At 38.3% G+C, this 22,727-nt stretch overlaps 1 protein-coding gene across 5 annotated transcripts in view; it reads left to right on the forward strand.

Annotated features, from left to right (window-relative positions):
* Positions 1-22,727, forward strand: part of ST6GALNAC3 (ST6 N-acetylgalactosaminide alpha-2,6-sialyltransferase 3) — a 528,557-nt gene that overhangs the window by 414,758 nt on the left and 91,072 nt on the right. The window contains exon 4 of one of the 5 annotated variants that reach the window (XM_053214257.1): positions 3,136-3,935. The exons of the other annotated variants lie outside the window; for them this stretch is intronic. Coding sequence (XP_053070232.1) covers positions 3,136-3,193 — 58 coding nt within the window. The 3' untranslated portion in view covers positions 3,194-3,935. Of the gene's footprint in view, positions 1-3,135; positions 3,936-22,727 lie in introns of those variants that run through there. 5 annotated transcript variants of the gene reach the window in all.

Below are 22,727 nucleotides of genomic sequence, written 5' to 3' on the forward strand. Positions count from 1 at the left end.
GACCGTCTACAGAAAGACTTAGAAAGGCTGCATCATGTTTGAAGTTGATCACCTGGGTCCTAGCATTGCTGAAGCATGACATCTAGATGTCTCAGCAATGTGCTGCTGAGAAAGGCATCCAGAAGAGGCTCTAGAAAGGAGAGTGAGGGAGGGAGGAGGGCTTCATAGCAGGCATCAGCTGGCAGCTAAGCCAGAACTCACATTTCTAGGTGAACACCAGGTAGCATATATCCCCTGGTCTCCTTTCTCCTCGTTTTATACTCTGAAATTTTACAGATTTTGGAACACAGTGCCATTTTTACATTAATGATAAGTTGACACCATTTTCAGATGGTGTCTGAGACATCTCATTTAAGAACGAGTAGGAAAGTTTTATGGTCATATAAAAAATGTACTGAAATTGGCAGGACAAGCCAGATGGTGAGTGTGGAGTGTCAACTTACTAGGAATTTAAGAGCTTGTCATTTTTAAGCTCATTAAGAAATGGGAACGGGATTATTTATTCTGGAAAGACCAACAGAGTTATTCTTCACTTGTTACTATAGTATGAAATTATTTGAATGCTGGTGGTCTAAAAAAATATCTTTTATCACTGAATGCAGCCTAAGGCGTGGGGGGGGGGGGCGGAAACAGCAAACAAATGAGTGAACACAAAATTGAAGATGAAGAAAAGATGAGAACAATTCCTAGCCAATATGCATTCAAAAAATAGTTCAGAAAATATTGCAGGAATTCAGAGAACTGGCTTGGGTCAAATTGACTTTTATATTAAGAATAGATGGAAATTCAAGGGGCACCTGGGTGGCTCAGTCAGTTGGGTGGGCTACTTTGGCTCAGGTCATGATCTCACAGTTCAAGAGTTCAAGCCTTGCATCAGGCTCTGTGCTGACAGCTCAGAGTCTGGAACCTGCTTGGATTCTGTGTCTGCCTCTCTCTCTGTCCCTGCCTGCTCATGCTCTGTCTCTCTCTTGCTCTCAAAAAAGTAAATAAACATTAAAAAATTTTTTTAAAGAATCGATGGAAATTTATAATATTGGGATTGTTTGGGATGATACTACAGGAATATCTTGGCTAGAATCATGAAAAAATGAGGATCCATTCTTAATCTGACACTTTAAAATGTAAGAGCAGTTCTTGAGATACTGGAACTACATCAAAGGGAACAAATAAACTGATTTGTAAATTATACCGATGAGATTTGAGTTAAGGGAATGTATTAGTTTCCCATTGCTGGTGTAACAAATCACCACAGACTTAGTGGCTTAAAACAACATAAATTTATTTTCTTGCAGTTCTGGAGGTACAAGTCAACTCCTAACTCTCTTGTCTCCTTTTTCTTTTTTATAAAGATCCTTGTAATTATATTGGGACTAAATAATCCAGGATAATCTCTCCAACTCAAGATCCTTAATTTAATTACAATTGCAAAGTCCCTTTTGCCATGTAGGGTAACATATTCACAGGTTTCAGGGCTTAGGATGTAGACATCTGTAAGACCAATATTCTACCTATCACAAGGAAGGAAGGATTTTCCCAACCTTTTGAATATCAGCCTGAATGTGGTGGAGAGTGTATTTCTTTTGTGAGGGCCAAGCCTGACTCTCCAGAGCACAGTTAAAACATGGTGGGCAGTCCTGATATGTCATCTGCTGCTAATGGAATCATAGGATTGGATGGCATAGATTTAACCCATGGCAAGTGAGGAGCTCTGGACAGGAACTTTAGAATGGGTGGTCTTAGTGAATTCAATTTACCTACATTTGGAGACATGATTTTGAGCTAAAAATAGTCTGTGTAGGCATGGGTTTTGATTCCTACCCTTCATCAAAAATACCTTGAGGACCTTGTGCAAGGTAATATGCTGGGTGCTGGGGAAGGTAATGCAAATGAGACACAGACCCTGCAGGTTAGCAGCCTGCTGCAGAGCACATATAATCTCAAGATATGTCATGATAAGAACAGTAGAGTGAGCCATGGGACCAGAAAGAGGGGTGCTAAAGAAAGGATGGTCCAAGAATTGGGAGCAGAAAGTGTGAAGAAGTACAGAGAAACTAGGGGACCCAACAATAATAATACCAAATAGTTGTGTGGCATTTACTATATGTCTTTTGCTGGTCTACAGCCTCTGTATATATGAACTCAATCCTCAGAACTCAACTCTGGTAAGTTGACTTCCCAGGTGTAGTTTCTCAAACACATCTCCACTTCCCATACCTATTGCTATCACTCTAGTTCAGGACATAAGGTCTTTCTCCTAACTAATGTCTTTGCCCTCTTTCTTATCCTACACACAGTGATCCATTTATAAAATAAACCTAACCCTGCAACTTCAACCCCTTCAAATCCTGCCCAGAATAAAACATGAATTCCTTAACTCTCCATTCTAAACCCTGGAGAGTCTGAACTTGATCCTCCTCATTGACCTCACCTCCACCCTCTCTTTCCCTATTCCCTCTTACCATTGGCAATCCAGAAAGAGTGGATTCTGTCCACTGCAGGCAGCTGTGCTCTTTCACACCATGGACCTGCCCTCCATACTTCTTTCCCCCACGTAAACCCTGCTGTTGTTCAAGTCTCACCTTCAATGCCTGCTCCCCCTCAGGACTTCTTTGTCAGTCCCCTCCATCCTCACCTGTGTATGGTGCCCCTTTCCTTGTCTCCCATGTGCCCTGAACACAGCTCTGGCATTTATGCCTCTGCTCTCCCCAGTAGACTTGAGGTTTCTTTAGAGTAAGAACATAGAATTTGCATCTTCCCCTCTTCAGCCCTTGGCCAGTACTTGGCACATAAATGCCATTTGGCCTATGTTTGTTAAATTCCGCTAAACTGAGCAGAAAGCCATGTCCCCTTACTGTGACTGTGCCTTTTTGGCATTCAGAGAGTGGCGGTACAATCGTGGGTGATTTGAGGACACTTAAAAATGGAAAGGGCTCCACATCGAAGGCCTCTTGAATGTAGTGAAAATTAATATCAAAATCAATATGCCGTTCAGTTTAGGAATATGAATAAATGATTTCAATTGAATTGAATTTTCCTCTCAACATTAAGTGGTCGAACAAAATGAATTATTAGATAACATATTTGAAGTAATAGCTCTCTCCTGACTTCCACAATTTGTTTTTACTTCTCTTACAGACCTGTATACTCTGTGTCATGGCGGTCCGAGAACTGTTTATCTCCCTTAACCTCCTAAAGGGCAGAGGCCGCGTCTTAGTCTCCAAATTTGGAATTATTTCCTGGCGTTAGTCTCTTCTTTCCTCTGTGCTGACATAACGTCGTTTCTTTTTCTTCAAATGATTGTTTTTACACGGAAAACCTCACACTTGTACGTTGTTATGATTTTTGTAGGGGAGGGGTTTAATAATATGGAAAATGGAATTAAAATTGTGAAAGATTGCCTCCATTCCTCCTTCAAATCCACACTGCCTCCCCTAGGTAAACTCTAGTAAGAGTCTAGTGCTTTACCTGTGGACATACGTACACATACGTACACATACACATACCCTGGCTTATGTAGTGTTTGTTCTTTCTGCTGCTGCTGCTGCTTCTTAGATGGAATTATGCTGTCAGCATTAATCTGCCATTTGGGTTGTTTTTTAAGTGGTATCTAACAATATGTTGTAGATATATCTATATACAGATACACACATACATACACATCTAAATGTGCATATACAGGTATGTACATATATGCACTTTCTTCTTTCATTGTTTGCTCTAATGGATTTATGGTTTTTTCCTTTTTGTTTTTGTTTGTTGCTTAAACTATTTGAGTTGGGTTTCAATAACTGGCAATTGAAAAAAAAATCCTATTTTTTTTCCTTTTGTTACTGAATATATGTGACTTTCAGATAAATGCAAGATTTTTATTAGGAGAGATTCCTAGATGTTTGGTCAGGGAGTATGTGCATTTTATATTTTGATAGCTACACACTGACAGATTGCTTTCAAAAGGGCTGTGACTGGATAGTATCTGAGCTTACTCTTCACCACATTTTCAAAAATACTATCACTGTTTTTTACATTCACAAATGGGCAAAATATGACATATTCTTAGTTTAATTTTTATTCTCATACTAGTGAGACTGATGAATTTTGCATAAGTTTCCTAGCCACATGTATTTCTTTTCTTGTGAATGGTCCTTTGTTCAGGTTTCTATTGGCTTATTTGTCTTTATAATTTTTTTGAAAGAACTCTGTATAAAATGAATAATAAACAATAACTGTATGTTATGCATGTTATAGGTATCTTCTCCTAGTTATCTTTTCATTTTGTTTATCATAGCCTTTCAATATAGAAGTTTAAAAATATATATATAATAAAATTAGTTTTTTCTTTGTTTTTTTCTAAGTCCTTTTATCGCTTTTTTTAAGTTTGATATCTGCTGAGACAGATCCCAGTTAATTATGATTCAATTTCAAAGATCTATTTGAGATTCTTGAACATTTTGTTGTTCTGTATAAACTAACGTATCGCTTTTTCTATACCCTTCAACGCTTTGTCATTTGTTTGTTTTGTAGGAGAATCCCTCATTTTGATCTTCAAGTTCATTATTCAGTTTTCAACTATTCTGATTTATTAGGTGTATGGTAATTCTGTTTTTAATTTCCAAGAATTCTGCTCATTTATTTTTCAGAGAAGCTAGTTGCTTTTATCATAGATAATATATATTTTAATATTTATGAGATTTTTAAAAATGTCTATGTATATAATATACACTTTTTTTTCTTGCTTCTTCTGTTAACTTCTGTTTTCTTAGTGGTTACTTTTGTTTCTTGACTCAGTGACTGTTTTTTTTCATGCTGTAGTTCCTCAAATGTTTAGTGTTTCATGCATGTTTGCTCATATTTGTATCTGAGGACCTTGATTGAAAAGTATTGATAGTGACATCTTATTTACTTAGCACAAATGAGAATTCCTATTGACCTAGCAGCAAATACAGGCTCTAATAACAGGAGCCTTAGTTCCAGGGACTGGACAAGACAAGAGAAACCCATAACTAGATGGGCTTCTGATTAAAGATAGTTCATAACCTCTTGTCTTGGCACAGAAGACCATAAGTTACCAAAGGTGCTTCTCCAAATTCCCACTTTATAAAGCTATACTTACAGCTTAATCCTAGAAGCAAACATTGAAATTGGCTGCTCCAAGAGCAGAGGATTGGCATAACACACACACACACACAGAGATAAAAATTACCTCACTAACCACCCATACTCTACTACGTACAACCTTCATTACTATTCATTTGTGGTTAGTTGGGATTCTTCTGGAAAAATCACTGATTTTGGAGGCTTTTTTATGTCTTTGGCTTATAGCAGAAACCTGCTAATTTTTTTATATTGGATGCATTCATATTTATCATTGTTATGTCCTCATGGTAGACTAGCACCTTATTATGATATCACCTTGTTTATCTCTAGTAATCCTTTTCCCTTAAACTTATTTTGGCTGATATCAGTACAGTGACACCAGTTTTCTTTGTTTAGTATTTACATGGTACATGGCACCTCATTACTGTTGTAAGCACATATAACTTTTTAAAACCTAGGCTTAATAAATTGATCTTTTATTTTGGACTATTTTGTCCATTTATAGTTAATGGATATTGGGGTTTATATCCACCATTTTATTGTGTGTTTACTATTTGGCCCATTCGTTTTTGGCTTTTTTTGACCTTTGCTTTTTTGCATCCTCTTGGATTAATAAAGTGATTTTGTCATTCAATTTTTTCTATCACCTTATCAGTTTTACATTTTTAAACAAATGTTTAATGATTAGGAAATCATAATATTTGTAATGACTATTACGGCCTAATATAAAAGATGATTTTTTTACCTCTTCCATAGTAATGAGAGAACCTTAGAAAACTTTAACTTTATTTACCCCCTTGTATTATTATTGTCGTGCATTTTAATTCTGCATATATTTAAAATTCCCTAGATATAACCATCTACATTCAGTTATATTTGTCTACTTATTTATTTTTGTATTACTATGAATTTTTTTCTCCATTTCTCTATTTTCCTCTATGACCATATTCCTTTGGCTTAAGCAGCTTCCTTTAATATTCTCTTTAGTGCATCTTGCTGACAATGAATCGTCTTAATTTTTTTCTGGAAATGTTTTTATCTCCCCTTTATTTCTGAGGTACATTTTCTTTGGAGATAGAATGTTAGGTTGATAGTAATTTTGAGCACTTTTAAGTTATTTTTTCATTGTCTTCTGGCTTACACCATTTCTACTGAGTAGTCACCAATTTTCTAATTGGGGTTCCTTTGAAGATTGTGTCTTTTCCCCCCCTCTGGTTGCTTTTTTTTTATACTTTAACATTTTTACTAGCATCTGTATCCACAAATTTAGTTGCCTTTTTATTCACCAGTTCTTTTTTTAATTTAATTTATTTTTTTAAATTTACATTCAAATTAGTTATCATATAGTACAACAATGATTTCAGGAGTAGATTCCTTAATGCCCCTTACCCAGTTAGCCCATCCTCCTTCCCACAACCCCTCCAGTAACACCTGTCAGAAACGGTAACATTAACAACTCTGGTTGCTTTTAATATTTATTTATTTGTCTCTTTTAAAATCAGCTTTTCTATGATGTGCCTTACTGGTTTTTTAAAATACTTATTTTGTTTGTAGTTTGCTGAGCATTTTGAATTTGAGAATTAATGTTTTTCTTCAGGTTGGAGTGTTTTTTGCCACTATCTCTTCAAATATCGTTTCTTTTCCAATTCTTTACTCTCTTTCTAGTGTATCCACTACATATATGTTATACTGTTTCTCTCTTGCTCTACTCTTGCCCTCTATACATTCTTTTATCTCCCTGTGCTTCCTTTTGGATCTTTTCAGTTGTCTTCAGGTTCACTAATTTTGTACACAACTCTGTCCAGTTTGGTGTTATATGCATTAATTTAAATTTTACTTTAATATAGAACACTTTTTATTTCTGGAATCCCCATCTAATTCTTTGTGTAGATTTTTGGGTGGCTTTGCATTATGTCAATTCTGCTAGGCTAAACTACATTTCAAGAGTGCTCTTCCTTACATGTTTTAAGTTCAAACAATCCACAAGAGACATTATATGTGAGATTCGGAAGGTAGAAATAAAGCAGCAGCCATACTGATTTATACCTGGCACGTCATGAAGTAACAGCAGATGCTGTTGCATCACACACACATTGTCACTGATCTGTTGGTTCATCTCATTGGTGTTAGGCAGCAGCTAGGTCTTCATCTACTCTTCCTATTCCTGCTTCTCTGACTCTTCAGCCAGATGTATTTTCAACTGTGATGAAGGGTGAGAACTTCTTGTGCATGACAATTGCCATCTAAATTAGAGGCAGTGGAAGGCTAGCATGGTTTTTAGTCCATCTTCCTGTGTTCCGGTTGATTTTTTTGGATTCCAGTTTATTCTCACTGTCCTCAATTGCATATCTTTTTTCCCCAAAATATTTAACGTTTTAGAAAGGAAGCTCCAGTACAAAACGAAGACATCCATCATACAATGAATTTTTAACCAGCTGTGTAAAGATACAAGTCACAGTTGTGTAAAGACAAATCCCTATAATGAACCATATACACACACACACACACACACACACACATATATGTTCATATATATACACATATATGTTCATATATATGCACATATATATTGCAATGTTTATATGTATATAGAATGTAAATATGACTGACTCAGATTCTAAGTACCTGATAAAAACCCCAACACGTCATCGTTGATTTTCATATCAACCAGTTTTTGATAGTCTGTATCTTATAACACTAATGTCTGTGTCACCTATGAATCTCTTTCTGTTGCCTATTTTTTTCCTCTTGGTTTTTAGACACATGACCCTGTCTCTTGTCATGCCTAGAACGATTTTAATAAGTGAAACACACTGAATGTAAATATCAAAGAAACCCCAGATATTATGACCTTGCATCAAAAAAGGATTATCCTTTACTCTGCTAGGGGGGTAGAGTTAAAAGCTATCTTAAGTCGTTTAGAAAGGGCCAGTTTTAGGCTGGATTGAAGTTTTTATTAAATTAAATTAGATTAAACTAAAACTGAGTTTATATCTGGTTTCCCTGTCTCTAGTCCAGAGGCTTCCATTGCTTCCAATGAAGAGCTTGCTCTATTCACTAGATCCGTTTACCCTAGCCAGTCTTTGTCATCTCAGCATCAGGAGACTACAGAATTTTCCACTTCGCAGAGTTTGTAGCTTAGTTCTTAAGCCTCCTATTTTGTACACCTTCAGAATTTGGCACATATTTTGAGGGAGAGAGGATCAGGTCTCTCTTGAAGCTCCTCGAGTATCCAATTTTATAACTCCATCTCATCTAAGATGAGAATATCTATTGGTTTCTGTATCCTCAACAATGGCCCTCTGCCCAGTGAAAACCCATAAACCCATTTTCCCAGTCTACTCAGGCAAGAATCAGCACAAGCTTCCAGGGATAGTGCAGCTGAAGATCATTATTACACCTTTCTAAGAGTCTCCCCTTGCCATGCTTTTAACCTCTCCAGACTTCATTATTTCTGCAGCTGTGTATATCTTTAAACAGAGGGTTTTTGTGTTTATTTTGCTTTTTTTAAATAACTCTTCTCAGTAGATGACTTGGTCTACCAAAAACTACCTTTAGCTACGTGAAAGAGAAATTCCTGTCAATCTATTCTTCTCTTCTTTATGTCTTCCCAAATTCCTATCAGTATATTGCTCTATTAGGACATCTGGTTTTCTTGTCTTATCATGGCTTTTATAATGGTTTGTAATAAAGTCGTATCAGTAGTAATTTCAGAGGGAAGACGGGTTTACATGTACCTTCAGTAAGCCATCTTGAACTAGAAGTCCCGGAACATTTTGAACTTTCTGCCCTATATTATAGTTATTTGATTACATCTATCTCTATTAAGATATTATAAATTTCTTAAAGGTAAAGACATATATTATTCATGTTCATACTTGGCATAATAGCATGTGTAATCACAGATAGTAGATGCTCATCATTTACTTAAATAAATCATGAAATAAGTGAATAAATGACCTCTTGATGTTCATGGTCTGCCTTTATTGGTATCTTTCACATTAGGAACTGTATTGCCTTTAAAAATATTTTAAAAATTATATATAATATTAGAGGCAAATATTTTGTTTCTTTACAGAGCCTGGTATAGTCTATGCCCTTAAACAAAACTTAAACAATAACAAAAACAATTTTTCCTCCAGCTTCTGGGATTTCTCAAAGAGAATTCTTTAAATATGAAGAACTTTAATCACCTAGTCCCTTTAGATTTTATAGTTGTTCAAAAAATATACTTTTTAAATTCCTGAAATATATGTCAGTTCTCTCCTAACACTTCTTTCCCTTTAGAAAAGAAAAAAAAATCACATGAAAAGGGAAAATGAAGAGAAATGTTACCTAACACATAAAAAGTCACACTTTTCAAAGATTATATTTTCATTTCTACATGATGTACTCTCATTATGAAATCATCAGTGCATTTTTTAGTCATAAACAAGACACTGAAAAGAAAATGAATAGCACTGGAAATGGCTTTCTGGAAAGTGACATCTATTCCAACAACCTCAGAAAAAAAATGAACCTTCTGAAATATTAATTGATCATAATGAGGAGGCCAAACTTTAGATAAACAGAGGAGCCAGGGAATATTTCCCACAGGCTCGCAGCTTGTTGTTAAGGCACCTATGAACACTGGCTTTGAATTTAAATTTAAAAGTAAATAAAAATAGATCAGACTATCAGACTGTCAACTTAAAAACTTCAATTGGGAATGCCATGCTTCTGTTCCTTTGCAATTCAAACACAGAGTAGGAAGAAACATAATTGTGCTAGAAAATAAAATTGCCATGATTCCTGGCCATCAGAAAGGCCTTTCAAAAAGAACCGCCTCTGCTTTCTTCCCTAACTTAGAAATGAGTTACAGATATAGGTCATCCCAGGAGCCAATGAACAAATGCCCAGTTATTTTGGCAGTATTCCAACTCTGTCAAGAGAACCTTAATCTAATGTCTTCTTCATAACAGGTACAGGAGACAGGGCCACTACCTACAAAGTTCCAATCCCAGTTAGTCTTCATATGCTAGAATTCTCCTATGACATTACACCTGAGTATTTCATTTTCCACTGGACCACTATTTATATAACTTGTTTGCAAGGAACCAAACAATTTATTCAGCCCAGTTCCTTCAAACACCAGACTTTCATTACCAGAGGTTTCACATGGACAGCTTTCCAGAAAGGGCCTAATATGCAATGGAGTTAAATATGGAAGACCGTCGAATTCCAAGCTCAAGAGTAAATGCCAAAAACAGTGACAGGTTCCATATCTGTGCAGTGCTTCAGAGTATCCAGAAAGAGAGGCCTAACATTTCTTCATCTTCACCTACATTGTGTTCTGAAGTTGCTGCCACTGTATTTGGAACAGCATAAACTTAGAGCAGCAAAGGCTCATCTTAGTCCTTCCTTGGTGTGTCTTTCCATAATAATAGAGCTTCCCTTTTTCTCCAGCATGTAACCTGTCCCTGTGGTTCACAATCTTCCCCACTTTTCTCAGGGGATTAGTGGGCACACAACGTCCTTTCCCAGCAGTGTTTATCAAGCAGTGAGCTCTAGAACCAAACCTATTTAGGATATGGTCTTAGAAACCTAAATACCTGTGGATACAACTTCAGGTAGTTTCATACCTAGAGAGTGGGCTGTAGCCCTTTCCAAATATTCATGCATGAAGCTCATTAGTAATTTTCCTCTCTTAGTAACTGAAGATAAATCCTTTAATTTGAAGTGGCCTTAACACTAATGAGCCATGTCATTATTCTGGAATCCTTTAAGTTGTTTTTTTCCCCCATTGTCTAAGTGAGGTAGAAATTAAAGACAGCCCCCATTAGCTCTCTATATTTTCTGAAGCATCTGCTCCTACTTACAAATTGATCCATCCTAGATATTTATTTGTCTGTAAATGTCATGGAGTCAACACTTCGCTTTAGACACTTTTCCCCCAATCACAAAATTTCTTTTAAAAGTTCCGTCAATAACATCATTTGCAATTTAAATGCTTTAAAAATATGATCCTTCCTGCTGTGTTTTTGAATACTTCCTTCATATTTAATTGCTATAGACACTTTAGTTCCTAATTTAACTTTATTGTTTATGATGTTGCAGTCATTAATAGACATGATGGGGGGGCGGGGAAATGGCTAGTTCTAGTAAATTCTCTGTCTGCTAATTCTAGTCTGAACCTTAATACTTTCCAAAGCAACAATGAACTCACAGGGCTGAGAGGAGGATGCGTAGAAAGTGAGACACAAAGCAAGTACATAGTTCATGTTTTTGAGGATTTACTAGACATTCTGGAAGACAAGCTTGAATTGGACTTGAATTGAATTGGACTTCCTGATTTGTAGGGGAGATTAGCTTAGAAATAGCATCTCAAACACTTGAAAGACGAATATCCTCATTTTTTAAGGCTCCTTTCTCCAGCACATCCCCAGGTTTTGCACTGGTGACAGAGAGGAGCATATATTGCACACACAATGCTTGCCTCATCCTCAGAGCCTTAAATGACTTTTATTGTGAGAGAATGGAGACACTTGATGAATCTGATGGGTTTTGGTCATGGAAAGATTTGCTATGAACCATTGCACCAAGGTTGAAATGCCCAAGAGGCTGACAAGCTTATTGCCCATTTCGGAGATTAAATAGTTTTGGAAAAATTTTCTCCCCTGGCAGTTGTAATTGTGTCTGTGAAATAAGTGTTCATTCTGCTTGAGCACCGTGGTTTAAATGCTTCCTTCTATATTTTCCCCCAGTGGATTGATTCTAAAAAGGTCTGTTCAGATTTCCCTGTACCAATGCAAATTAACCCATGAACTTGATAACACATCCTCCTAACCCCCCACATCCTTGCCATGTCCCATGCTAATGGGTAATCAGAGACACTGCCAAGTCCCTTTATCATGGATTATCTTTGAAGCTGTTCGAAGGCAGGGAAAAGGGGCTGAAAAATCTTCCAGGTTAATGATGTGGTTATAGGAAGTGGACAAAAGGTGCTATCAGTAACCTTGGGAGTCTTCAGCTGCCAGAGGAGCACTCATGAGTAAATAAAGTGGTCTTTATTTACTGGGACTTCCAAACCATGTGGGAGGCCCTCAATTTCCCCCAAATAAAATAAGGTGAGGGTAGCATCTCAAGAAGACGGAAGAGTGTACAAGCATAAAAAAAAAAACAGGTTCATCATAGACAAATCATCTAACTATTCCCTGACTTTGCCTGGGGTCAACATTGCATATTAGTCTACTAACTGTTGGAAAGTATCTGACCTTTTGAGTGATTTGGAATGTTTCTGTTTCCAGCCTGCGTGGATAAAGATCATTATGTTTTAACACAGACCACAACATATTCCTCTTCCACAGACAGTCAGCACCTAGAATTCTTAGGTGTACCATTTTAAAGAAGCCTCAAAATCATACCTCAAAATTGAGTATGAGAATATCCAAGAAACCTGGAGGCGGTTAATAATATTTATTTCTGTGCATTCACTATATCCCTGGGACTGTGCTAAGTCTGTGAGTGATTATTGTATTTAATCCTATAACAATTCTGTAAAGTAGTTTCTAGTACTATCCTGTGGAAACTGATCCTCAGAGAGATTAAGCAACTTGTCTGAGGGCACAGAGTTAGTAATTAGTTCAATCAATTTGAACCCAGGTATTCCCGATCCTAGAATGTGAGCTCATATTATAAACCTATTGTGCCTTCCCTTTAATCCTCAGTACCTTGAGAAAGGAGGATGAGCTGATGCCAGAAATAAGATGACTTTAACTAATTAGAAATGTCTACTATATGAGGACCTGGGTGGGGCGGGTCTGGTTTTTGTACCATTGTTTTCATCGAGATGGCTTCTCACTAATTTTGAAAGTATTTTTTGTGGTTCCAGAACATCCTAGGGTGGTGTTTTTAGCCCTATTACCTTGTTCAGGTACCTTTCTGTCTCTACTTTTATGAACTGTCAGTGCTGACCAGCATCCATGCCTGAGAGGAAGTGGGTGTAGTTCCAATATATGAGTGAAATGTTCAGATGACTGTTGGGATTAGCTCAGCATCACATCCAAACCTGGAACCAGTTGTTAACTGAGTGACAAAACAACATGAAAGAATCTATGCTGAATATGGCCCGAGTCATACTAGATGTTGACATTAGGCGGATCCTTTTTTGAGAAAAGCAGAAATTAGAATGGACAACAGAACTTGGAATATAAGTATTCAAAGGTCATGAAAATTTACAGTTAAAGGCACATCTTATTCAAAGGAAATGAATAAGGTCAAATAAAGTCAAATAAGATAAGGTCAAATGATTGGTGTATAGGCATTTGAACTTGAAGAAGCAGGTTGATGGCTGTTTTCTTAGATTTTAACGAATCAGAAGTGAGTAATTATCATATGGATTTTTGTATGTTGTAAGTTCATGTGTCAAGGGCAAACCTCTACAAAATCAGAGGATGTTCCTTTTACTTTCACTGCCTACAAGTTTCTGTCATTCTTGGCTGCGTGTGTTTCCTTGCTTGGTTTATCCAATTCTTTTCCTCCCTCCCTAGTCCACCAAGTATTTAGATAGCAGAAGGTAGGGAGATCAGAGGCAGGTGCAGAAACCTTCCCTGTCTCACTTGGATTTTGTAGGGCTTAATGAACTAACATATTCTAAAGTGATTTTAAAAGGTGAAGTGCTATATAAGTGTCAAGCATGATTAACTAGCAGCCAAGTTATTAGGCACCTGAATATTATGCATCTTTTCTGAATTTTAGAAAAATGGATGTGCATATGCATTTTCAAAGGCACTATTATTTAAATGATCTTCAGGCACTCAAATAAAAGTCTAGCCCAATTCTAATTATCTCTACTTTTCTCATACCAGTCATGTAGACCCTCAGAGTGGCATACTTACGCAACTCTGAGTAAGACAGATACAATTACTGATCTTGTGGAGTTTTCAGTGCAGCAGAGGAAAAACACACAGGATAATGCAAAATGGTAGTTGCCTTTCAACCTGCACCTCATACTTCTAGCACAGGAGTTATTGAGGCCTAGTGTTTGGGAGTGTGAACTCTGGCCCAGACTCCCTGGGTCCAAACCCTCACTCCACTGCTAGCTAACTGACTTTGGGAAGCTGCTTTACCTCTCTTTGCATTAGTTTATTTATGTAAAAACTGAAACAATAATAGTACCTATTTCATAGATATAAAGTGCTTGGAAAAGCAGTTCCAAACATGAAACAATTGCTTCTTCTTTTTTAATCTTTTTCGATGTTTATTTATTTTTGAGAGAGAGAGCAGAGCAGAGCAGAGCATGAGACACAGAATCCGAAGCAGGCTTCAGGCTCTGAGCTGTCAGCACAGTGCCTGATGTGGGGCTTGAACTCACAAGCAGAGAGATCATGACCTGAGCCGAAGTTGGACCCTTAACCAACTGAGCCACCCAGATGCCCCAGCTGGGGCCCAACTTCTTAAATGTTGGCTATTATCATTTTAATTGTCATTAATATGACTCAAGCAGTTTCCACCCTTGGATAGAGAAATAATAAATAGAATTGGTGGTTATTTTCCCAGGACTCATATGACATTTGGCAGCTTACAAGGCCATTTACTTATAATATTAACCAATGGTTGTTTGGCAGTTGCTGTTTGCCTGGATCCTCAAAACTTGGTGAGTTAGCTTAGCAGAGTGGTAGCTTTTATTTTTGCCTTATCTGTTCAGCCGGATTTGAAACCCCTTGTAATAATTCACTCTAGCCACTACCTTTTACCCACATACAAAATGGGGATGACCCTGTGCCTGGTCAGTCACAGACTTCTCATCCTGAGGGAAGCATTTGAACCAGCATGGCTGATCTGAGGCCTCCCTTGGAATACAGGAGACAGATTTGATTTGAACTTGAAGAAAAAAACAGCTTTGCTTCTGGGTTCATGATTCTAGAAGAATGTGAAGTTAGGGTTACAAGTGGCCAAGTTCATTCAAGCGAAGAAGATATGGCTGCAATAGGAGAGAATGAAGCCAAGCAGAGCAGGGCTGAGCTGTGAGATTGAGGAGGAAGGGAAGTTCCGGTGGCTTTGAGTCTTGATTGTAGCATTTGAGGCCCAGATCCCCATCCTTTGGTTTGGTCAGATAACCCAATATTCCTCTCAGCCATATAAGCTAAAAAAAACTTGTTCTGTGTGTTCCCTTAAAATAATTTGAATTGGTTCGTCTTTTGTGACTTAAAGGATTCTCGTAAGACAAATACTATAATCCACCCATTTTACGGGTAAGGGAATTGAGGCTCAGAGAGGTTAGGTTTCTTGCTCATGAAAATCACAGTACCAGTGGTTTTCAGAGCCAGAACTTCATGTCCTATTGAATGACCCCAAATGCTATATGCCAGTAAAGACAGCAAGGCCTCGCGAGGATCTTGGAGAGGAAGCTGGTTATTAATGAAAGGGGCAGAGAAATTTCAAGGCACCGTCCGATCATGGCTATCCACATAGGTAATTCATTCACTGGTTCATCAAACACTTGCTCAGTCACTAACAAACAACCTAAGATAAGCTGTCTAGATAGAGGACATGAGTGATCGCATGTACCCCTGGCTCTCCTGGGTACCCGTCTGCTCTCAGCTACTGCTGGCCCGACAAGGGGTGAGAAGCCACAGAGCCAGCCTACCCGTGTTTTCCAAGTTGCTATTCCGGTGAATGTGATGTGTGCGGTACATGTCCAACACTTGGGCCTCTCAGAAAATTGATTATGGATCTTGCCTCTTCCTTAAAAAGCAGGCTTTTGTTTTTATTAGCATGTGTAAATACGGAATAACTTCTGAATGCAAATATGGATGACATTTTATTTTTCTGACATGTTTGGAAGCAGCCTGGGGCAGGGTGGCAGTGAATCAGTAAACCTCATGGGTACACTGCACTGGGAATTCATCAAATGTGCACACAACTAATGGGCTGATGCCATATGTTCCATAATAGCATGTTTGCTAACATGGGACTGGGCTGCCCGATTGTATGACAAAGCTGCCATGTCAGTTTCTTGATGTATAGAAACAGGCTCTGCTAGCCAGATGTAGAAATCTAGCAAGGTCATTTGAGGAGTAATTTCCATTTTGTGTGCTTCTTTTCCCCCTCATTGACTGTAAGAGAATGTGATGTGCCTCATTACAATGTGATTCCAGGTGCATAACACAATAATGACCTTTATGCCAAAGACTGAAGTTCATGTAATTGATAAGATAGACTCCCATTTGGTGATGTTGGAAATCATTAGCCAGAGGCAGAAACCGTGTTAACTTCTTGACATAGGAGGTCACAGGTCAAGGTCAAGACCCAGGCTGCAGCCATTTCTGGACTCAGAAAAAAGAGGAAAGCAGTGCTGCCTGGCAGCCTCTGTGAGAGGTAGAGATGTCCCAGAGCCTGTGGAAAGTGAAGGGAAGGCTTGGGGATCAAGATGGGAACTGAAGAAGGAGTAGCAGATCTCTATGGAGATGCGCCTGGGTGGTGGGCTTGCCCATGCGGGAGTGCTGTGATAGCCATCCCCTCCCTTTCTCCTTTCAGGTCCTTACTGACTTCCTCTGCTTTGCATCTGACCCAAAATTATAGTGTCTCTATAGAGGCATTGCTTCTTTTTCTCTCCTGAATCCAAGATTGGTGGTGCTCAAGTGGGAAATTAAAGATTTGTTACAGAGTCTTTAGAATAACTTGGGAAAGTTAGGATTCCATTTTCCCCCACCCAGGGAACCGGTTTCCTGCCAAAGTCATGTGTGACTTTTGCCCTTTATTGAAAATAGCCGAACAAATCAAGTCCTTCACTGGGTGATTATGGCTATTGCATCAGCTGTCATTTTGTTAAACACACATTTACAAATACATTTGTTCTTTATTGTTTTTTGTAAGTTTATTTATTGAGAGAGAGAGAGAGAGAGGGAGAGAGAGCATAAGTCGGGGTGGGGCAGAGAGAGAGAGTACCCCAAGCAAGCTCATGACCTGAGCCAAAGTCAAGAGTTGGATGCTTAGCTGACTGAGCCACCCAGGCGCCCCTCCAAATGCATTTGAATACCCGAAGCTGCTCCAGACCTCAGGCCCCTTCCCAACTGTGTGCAGCTTTATCGGAGTCACTCATGGCCAGCTTCTGCTCTTGCTCTTTTTCCTGTTTCACTCTGAGGGAGGACACGGTGTCTCATATCTTCACAAACTACAGGAGCCCAAACCTAATGTAAAAAAGCAAGCAATGAAAAGGGAAAGTAAAAAGTCACATGTTATCTGAAATCTGGAGCTTAAAAAATAAAGAAGTAATAAAGAACCAGAATCAGAATGCATTCGGTCAGAGGGAAAGAGAGAGAAGTGGGAATTTGGGGGCGTTAAGCAAGGGAAACGAAACGGCTAAAATGATCAATAAAATGGCTTGTTTGTTCGTTTGTTTGTTTACATCTCTGGAGTTATAAGCATCTCAGCCTGACCATGAGTTAATAGTTTTTTAGGAGGGGCCTATCGTGTGTGTCTATTGATGTTTGATTTCCAGAGCTTCTAGCTCAATCAGGGACAAAGGCTCTATGTTATACTAATGCTTATAGATGTATAATGCCTTTTTAAAATATTGCCAAGTCTGCTGTCATTTCAGGACCCCAGAGACTCTGCCTATTAGGATGGCAGGCGAGCGAAGAAATGAGTTGGGCAGAGAGGTGGCGGGGGTTAATTTCATATTTGTCATGAGATCTTGCATGATTTCCCTAAAAGATATTTAATTTCCACTGGGCATAATAACTTGCAGCTGCCGGAATATGCTGTATACTAGTGGCGAGTTCTTGTCTTTGGAGATTTATGCAAGTCGTTATTTAAAAATAGAGATCCGGGAGTTACAGCTGGCTAATTAATCTACCACTAAGGAAAGCTAAGCAAGTGACCCACTTAACTGTTTCCAGGAACCACGTCTTCGCTGAAGCGAACTTTCACAAATGTCTTAACACAGAGAACCATTTTATGATCTTCTCACAGCATAGGTGTCCGTTGTTCGTCTCCCTTTCTTTCCCAGGGACACCACTCATCCGTACACAACTTGAATTCCCATATGCTTCACCGCCTGTGTCCTTTGTCCCGAGGATGGGCGCTGAGGCTCTCCTTCCTTAGTGTCTTCTTTCTCTGGATCAGTCACCTACTCAGGCAACACCCTCAGTGCCTGTCTCTTACCACATCAGCTCCAGGCCTCTGCCTGACTTCAGAGGGTTCCAGTAAGAGACACAAGCCTGTGTTTGCTCATAGTTCCTCTACTTTCTCCACATGCACGTTCCTCTCCTGGCGTAATGGTCTCTTTCCTCTCATACTGTCCCTTTACCCAGGTCACCTTTCCATTCCTCTCTCAGCGTGAATATGGTCTGTACATCCTACAAAGCAGCACTCCATCTATCCCAGGCTATATTGAGTTTTCTCCTGAAACTTGACAACAGAGTTGATATAATTAGGCCATGACACATTTTTATCCTTTGGTCTGTGAGTGCCCTGATCTTATTTTTAAATCAATCAATTAATTACTGTATTATGTTTATTCCTCTTCCCCTCCTCTACATAGACAGGCATTCTGTTGTATTTTATGTGCATTTTTGATTGCGTACATCTTTGCCAAATAATTATTATTGTTTGTATTTTGATTTACACAAATGGTATATATTACATTTTATCCATTTCTTACTTTATGCACTATCTTTTAAAGTCTGTGTGTGTCTCTAACTCTGGGCTGTTTCATACTCCATGGTAGGCCACCCTCTCCACTTTCTCCATGGTCTACACACACAGTTCGCCCACTCTCTGGATCTCCCTTCTCTGAAATCCCTTGGTATTCATTTACCTTACAGCTTAACTATATGCTGGGTTTTTTTTTAATTTTCCTATGAGTGTTTCTTGCTTTCTTGTTGTCTTCTGTGTAGCTCCTTAAAGATCAGGAACCACCTCTTGTACTCTTCCTTTCCCCACTACACCCATCCCTACCTCTGTAGATCTTCTTTGGAACTGGGTGCATAAATGGTGCTCAATAAATCCTTGTTTATTTAGTGAATTGAATAGTGACTCCATAAGGGTAAGTATTGTCTCTTCCTATTCATATCTCCAGTGTCTAAACTAGTGCCTGACACGTTGCAGGTGATCAGGAGATTTGTTTGAAGCAAATGGGTATCTTGTCTTTCACATGAAACAAAGGAATATGGAATCATGGGATACACAGAGGTCAAGATAGTATATTCTAGTTTCTAATCTGCCACCAACTAAGTATACAACACCTGGCATGTCGGAGAACTTCTCTAGGTCCTGGTTAAACTGAATGTTTCACGGATCCTTGTTCGCTCTAACTTGCTAAGCTTCTGTGACTTCACTAACAATTTTTCAAGTAAGAGAGTCTTCAGTATGAAATCACCTGCAAGGAATACAGAATAGACATGCTCAAGACAATAGAGCATGGAAGGGGTAGAGGTGAGAGAGCAATCTTATGAGTTCTGATCTTAGGCTCCCAGAATGATTGGGAGGACAAAATTCTTGCCACCTGTAAAGTGATTAGAAAAGTATCTAACACATGGTGTGCCTATGTGGCTCAGTCGGTTAAGTGTCCAACTTCAGCTCAGGTATGATCTCACTGTTCTTGGGTTTGAGCCCTGCATTGGGCTCTGTGCTGACAGCTCAGAGCCTGGAGCCTGCTTTGGATTCTGTGTCTCCCTCCCTCTCTGCCCCTGCCTCTTCTCTTTCTCTCTCTCTTTCTCTCTCTCTCTCTCTCTCTCTCTCTCTCTCTCTCTCTCTCTCTCCCAAAAATAAATAAACATTAAAAAAATAAAAGTAACACAAAATAAGTGCTCTATAAATCTTTACTATTTATAAATTTAGGAAAATCTACTAGCCTTTGTTACAATCTTATGTCTGGCATTTGCAAATCTGGACTTCATGCTTATTTGCAAACAAAGCCCCAGAAATTCTAGTGTCATTGCTGAAATTAATAGTTTTCTTTTATAGGACAGTAATCACCAGACAACAGTCTGATTTCTTTTAGGCCCAAACTGTTGTCTTTTTGGTAATGGCCAAGTTCTAATTTTCATGGCTTTTGTAAAATGAAGCAAAGGAGTATTATCCTTCAAGATCATGTAGCAGCCAATAAAGATGTTAGGACAAGAATTCTGAGTTTTGTGTTTGCTGTCTATCAAAAAAATAACTGTTTTTCTGTAGAGCAATCACTTGGAAATGGAAACAGAATATGAATGTGTTAATATCTTATGCAGATGTTATTTTTCCCCTTAGTAGGGAAGAAGTAACTAATCTAATTTGCTTTCTCTTATCTTTAGGGAAGTGAATTCAAATATTGGACAAACCATTATTAAAATTCTGAGCAGCTTTTAATGCATGAGCTTGTTTTTTGTTATAAGGCTCCTTTTTCTCTAGGTCAAGAGGTAAAGCTATTTGTCTAAAAGAAAAAAAACATTAAATAGTATTGGTGATGGGCTACAAGTTTTATAACTTAACTATATTTGCTTCATGAGCAAAAATAGCATTTAATAACTATTTTATTCTACTGTTACTGGACAATAGAAGTCTTAAACAGCATTTCAGTTTGATGCTTTTACATAAAAATCCAATATGTGAATTTGTCTGTCATCTAAAGGTTAAAAAAAATCAGGTAAAAATACAAAATGGGAACTGGGAACTGCAAATGAACTGGAAATCTTTAACCAAGGAAAGATTAAAACTTCTACTCAAAAAGTTGGAGAAACAGGTAAAATGACCCATTACAAACAACATAGGAAATAACTATGAATCATTGGTTTGAGAACTCAGAAACACTGGAATAAACTACGACTTACACGGTGAATGGGGAATTTCAAAAAACACTGTCTTTTTGGTTTTGTTTATTTTTGTTGTTGGTGGTGTTGGTGTTGGTGTTGGTGGTGATGGTTTTGGGTGTTTCTGGATGCATAAACTTAATTTAGGAGGGTACCAAAAATTTGTATTAAAGTAAAGATGAGCTGTGTTCTAATAATGTCTTTCTATTTTCTCAGGTAGTTCTCAGCTAAAGCTGCCATTTATTTCTCAGGTAGTTCTCAGCTAAAGCTGAGCTGTAAATTGAAATAAAATACACATCTTGGGGGTGCCTGGGTGGTTCAGTTGGTTGAGCGTCTGACTTCAGCTCAGGTCATGATCTTATGGTTCGTGGGCTCAAGCCCCACATCCAACTCTGTGCTGACAGCTTGGAGCCTGCTTTATATCCTCTGTCTACCTCTCTATGTGCCCCTCCCCAGCTTTCTCTCTCTCTCTCTCTCTCTCTCTCTCTCTCTCAAAAATAAATAAACATTTAAAAAAAACTTTTTTTTAAGATATAGATTTTGAATAGCCAGGATGGATTGCCATGAAAATTAAAGGAGATGTGTGGAAGGCAATCTGAAAAATCTAAAGTTCTATACACATATTTGTTTCTACTGTTATTGTATTCAATAAAAATCAGAACAATGCCTATGATGTATCAGGAGCTACTTTAGGCACTGATGATTCAGAGAAATGATAATACTGATCTTTACTTTCAAGGATTTATGATTATATTGGGGAAATAGAGAATGTCAAATGTATTGTAAGTGCAATAAAAGAGACAAGCCAGGTGCTTAGGAACATAGAATGAGATCCCTGACTAAGTTTTTAGAGTTAGGGATGTCAGAGAAAGTTAAGGAGAGGAGAAGAAGGGAGTCCCAGGTGAAGATGGCATGACTGTAGCCTTGAGTTGAAAAATAGCACAGTATATTCCCAGTCAGTAAAAGGATCAGTATGACTAGAGCTTAAAATATCAAGCAAAAAATAGCAAAAGGTGAGTCTCAAGAGACCAGATCATAGAAGGCCTGTATATTCGGTTAAAGGTTCAGGTTTTACCCTGTTGGTGATGGAAACCCGGTGAGGCCAAGGCATAACGTAGGCACTCAGGGGGAGTACAGGAGGTTCATTCGAGGGTCAGGGAGAGCATGAGGAGGATATTGCTGTAGTCCGGGTGAAAGTCTGTGAGAGCAGGAACCTAGGCAGGGAGAATTGGATACAACAGAGAAGGCAAATCTGAAAGAGTAAAGAATGGCAATGTGTGGTGATTAATTTTGTGAGCACTGGTGAGGATGACCCTCAAGTTTATAATTTGACTGATTCGATGATTTGCAGTACAATTTATATACAGAATACTGAAGGAGAATCAGGTAGAGGGGATAAGATATATGTCCATTTTTTGGCCATGTTTATCTCAACATTTCTATAAGACATTTGATTGAAGGTGTCCAAGAGGCAATTGGATATATGGCCCTGACTTGTGAGCAACAGATCTGGGTAGGAAATTCAAATTTGTAAGTCATAAGCATAAAAGTAGTAGTTAAAACCCTCAGAAAAAAAAAAGGTAAAGACGGAAGCCTAAGAATGCCAGCATTGAAAAGTTGGGCCAATGAGAAAGCCAAGAAAGATACCAGGAGACAGTGAAATGGGGTCTGAGGTGACCCAGGGCAGTGTCATGTCACAGAGGCCAGAAGAGTAGAGGTTCATGAAAGTGGTAAGATCCAAAGTGAAACCAAAGCAATGAAATCCAGTATAGGGACTTAAAACAAATCCTGTAAATTTAGAAAGCCATGACTTTAGGGGACCTTATTGGAGCAGTTTCACTACAAGGTGGCAGGAGAAACCTA

This window comes from Acinonyx jubatus, chromosome C1 (assembly GCF_027475565.1).
Source record: "Acinonyx jubatus isolate Ajub_Pintada_27869175 chromosome C1, VMU_Ajub_asm_v1.0, whole genome shotgun sequence".
In the NCBI taxonomy this organism is placed as follows: domain Eukaryota; kingdom Metazoa; phylum Chordata; class Mammalia; order Carnivora; family Felidae; genus Acinonyx; species Acinonyx jubatus.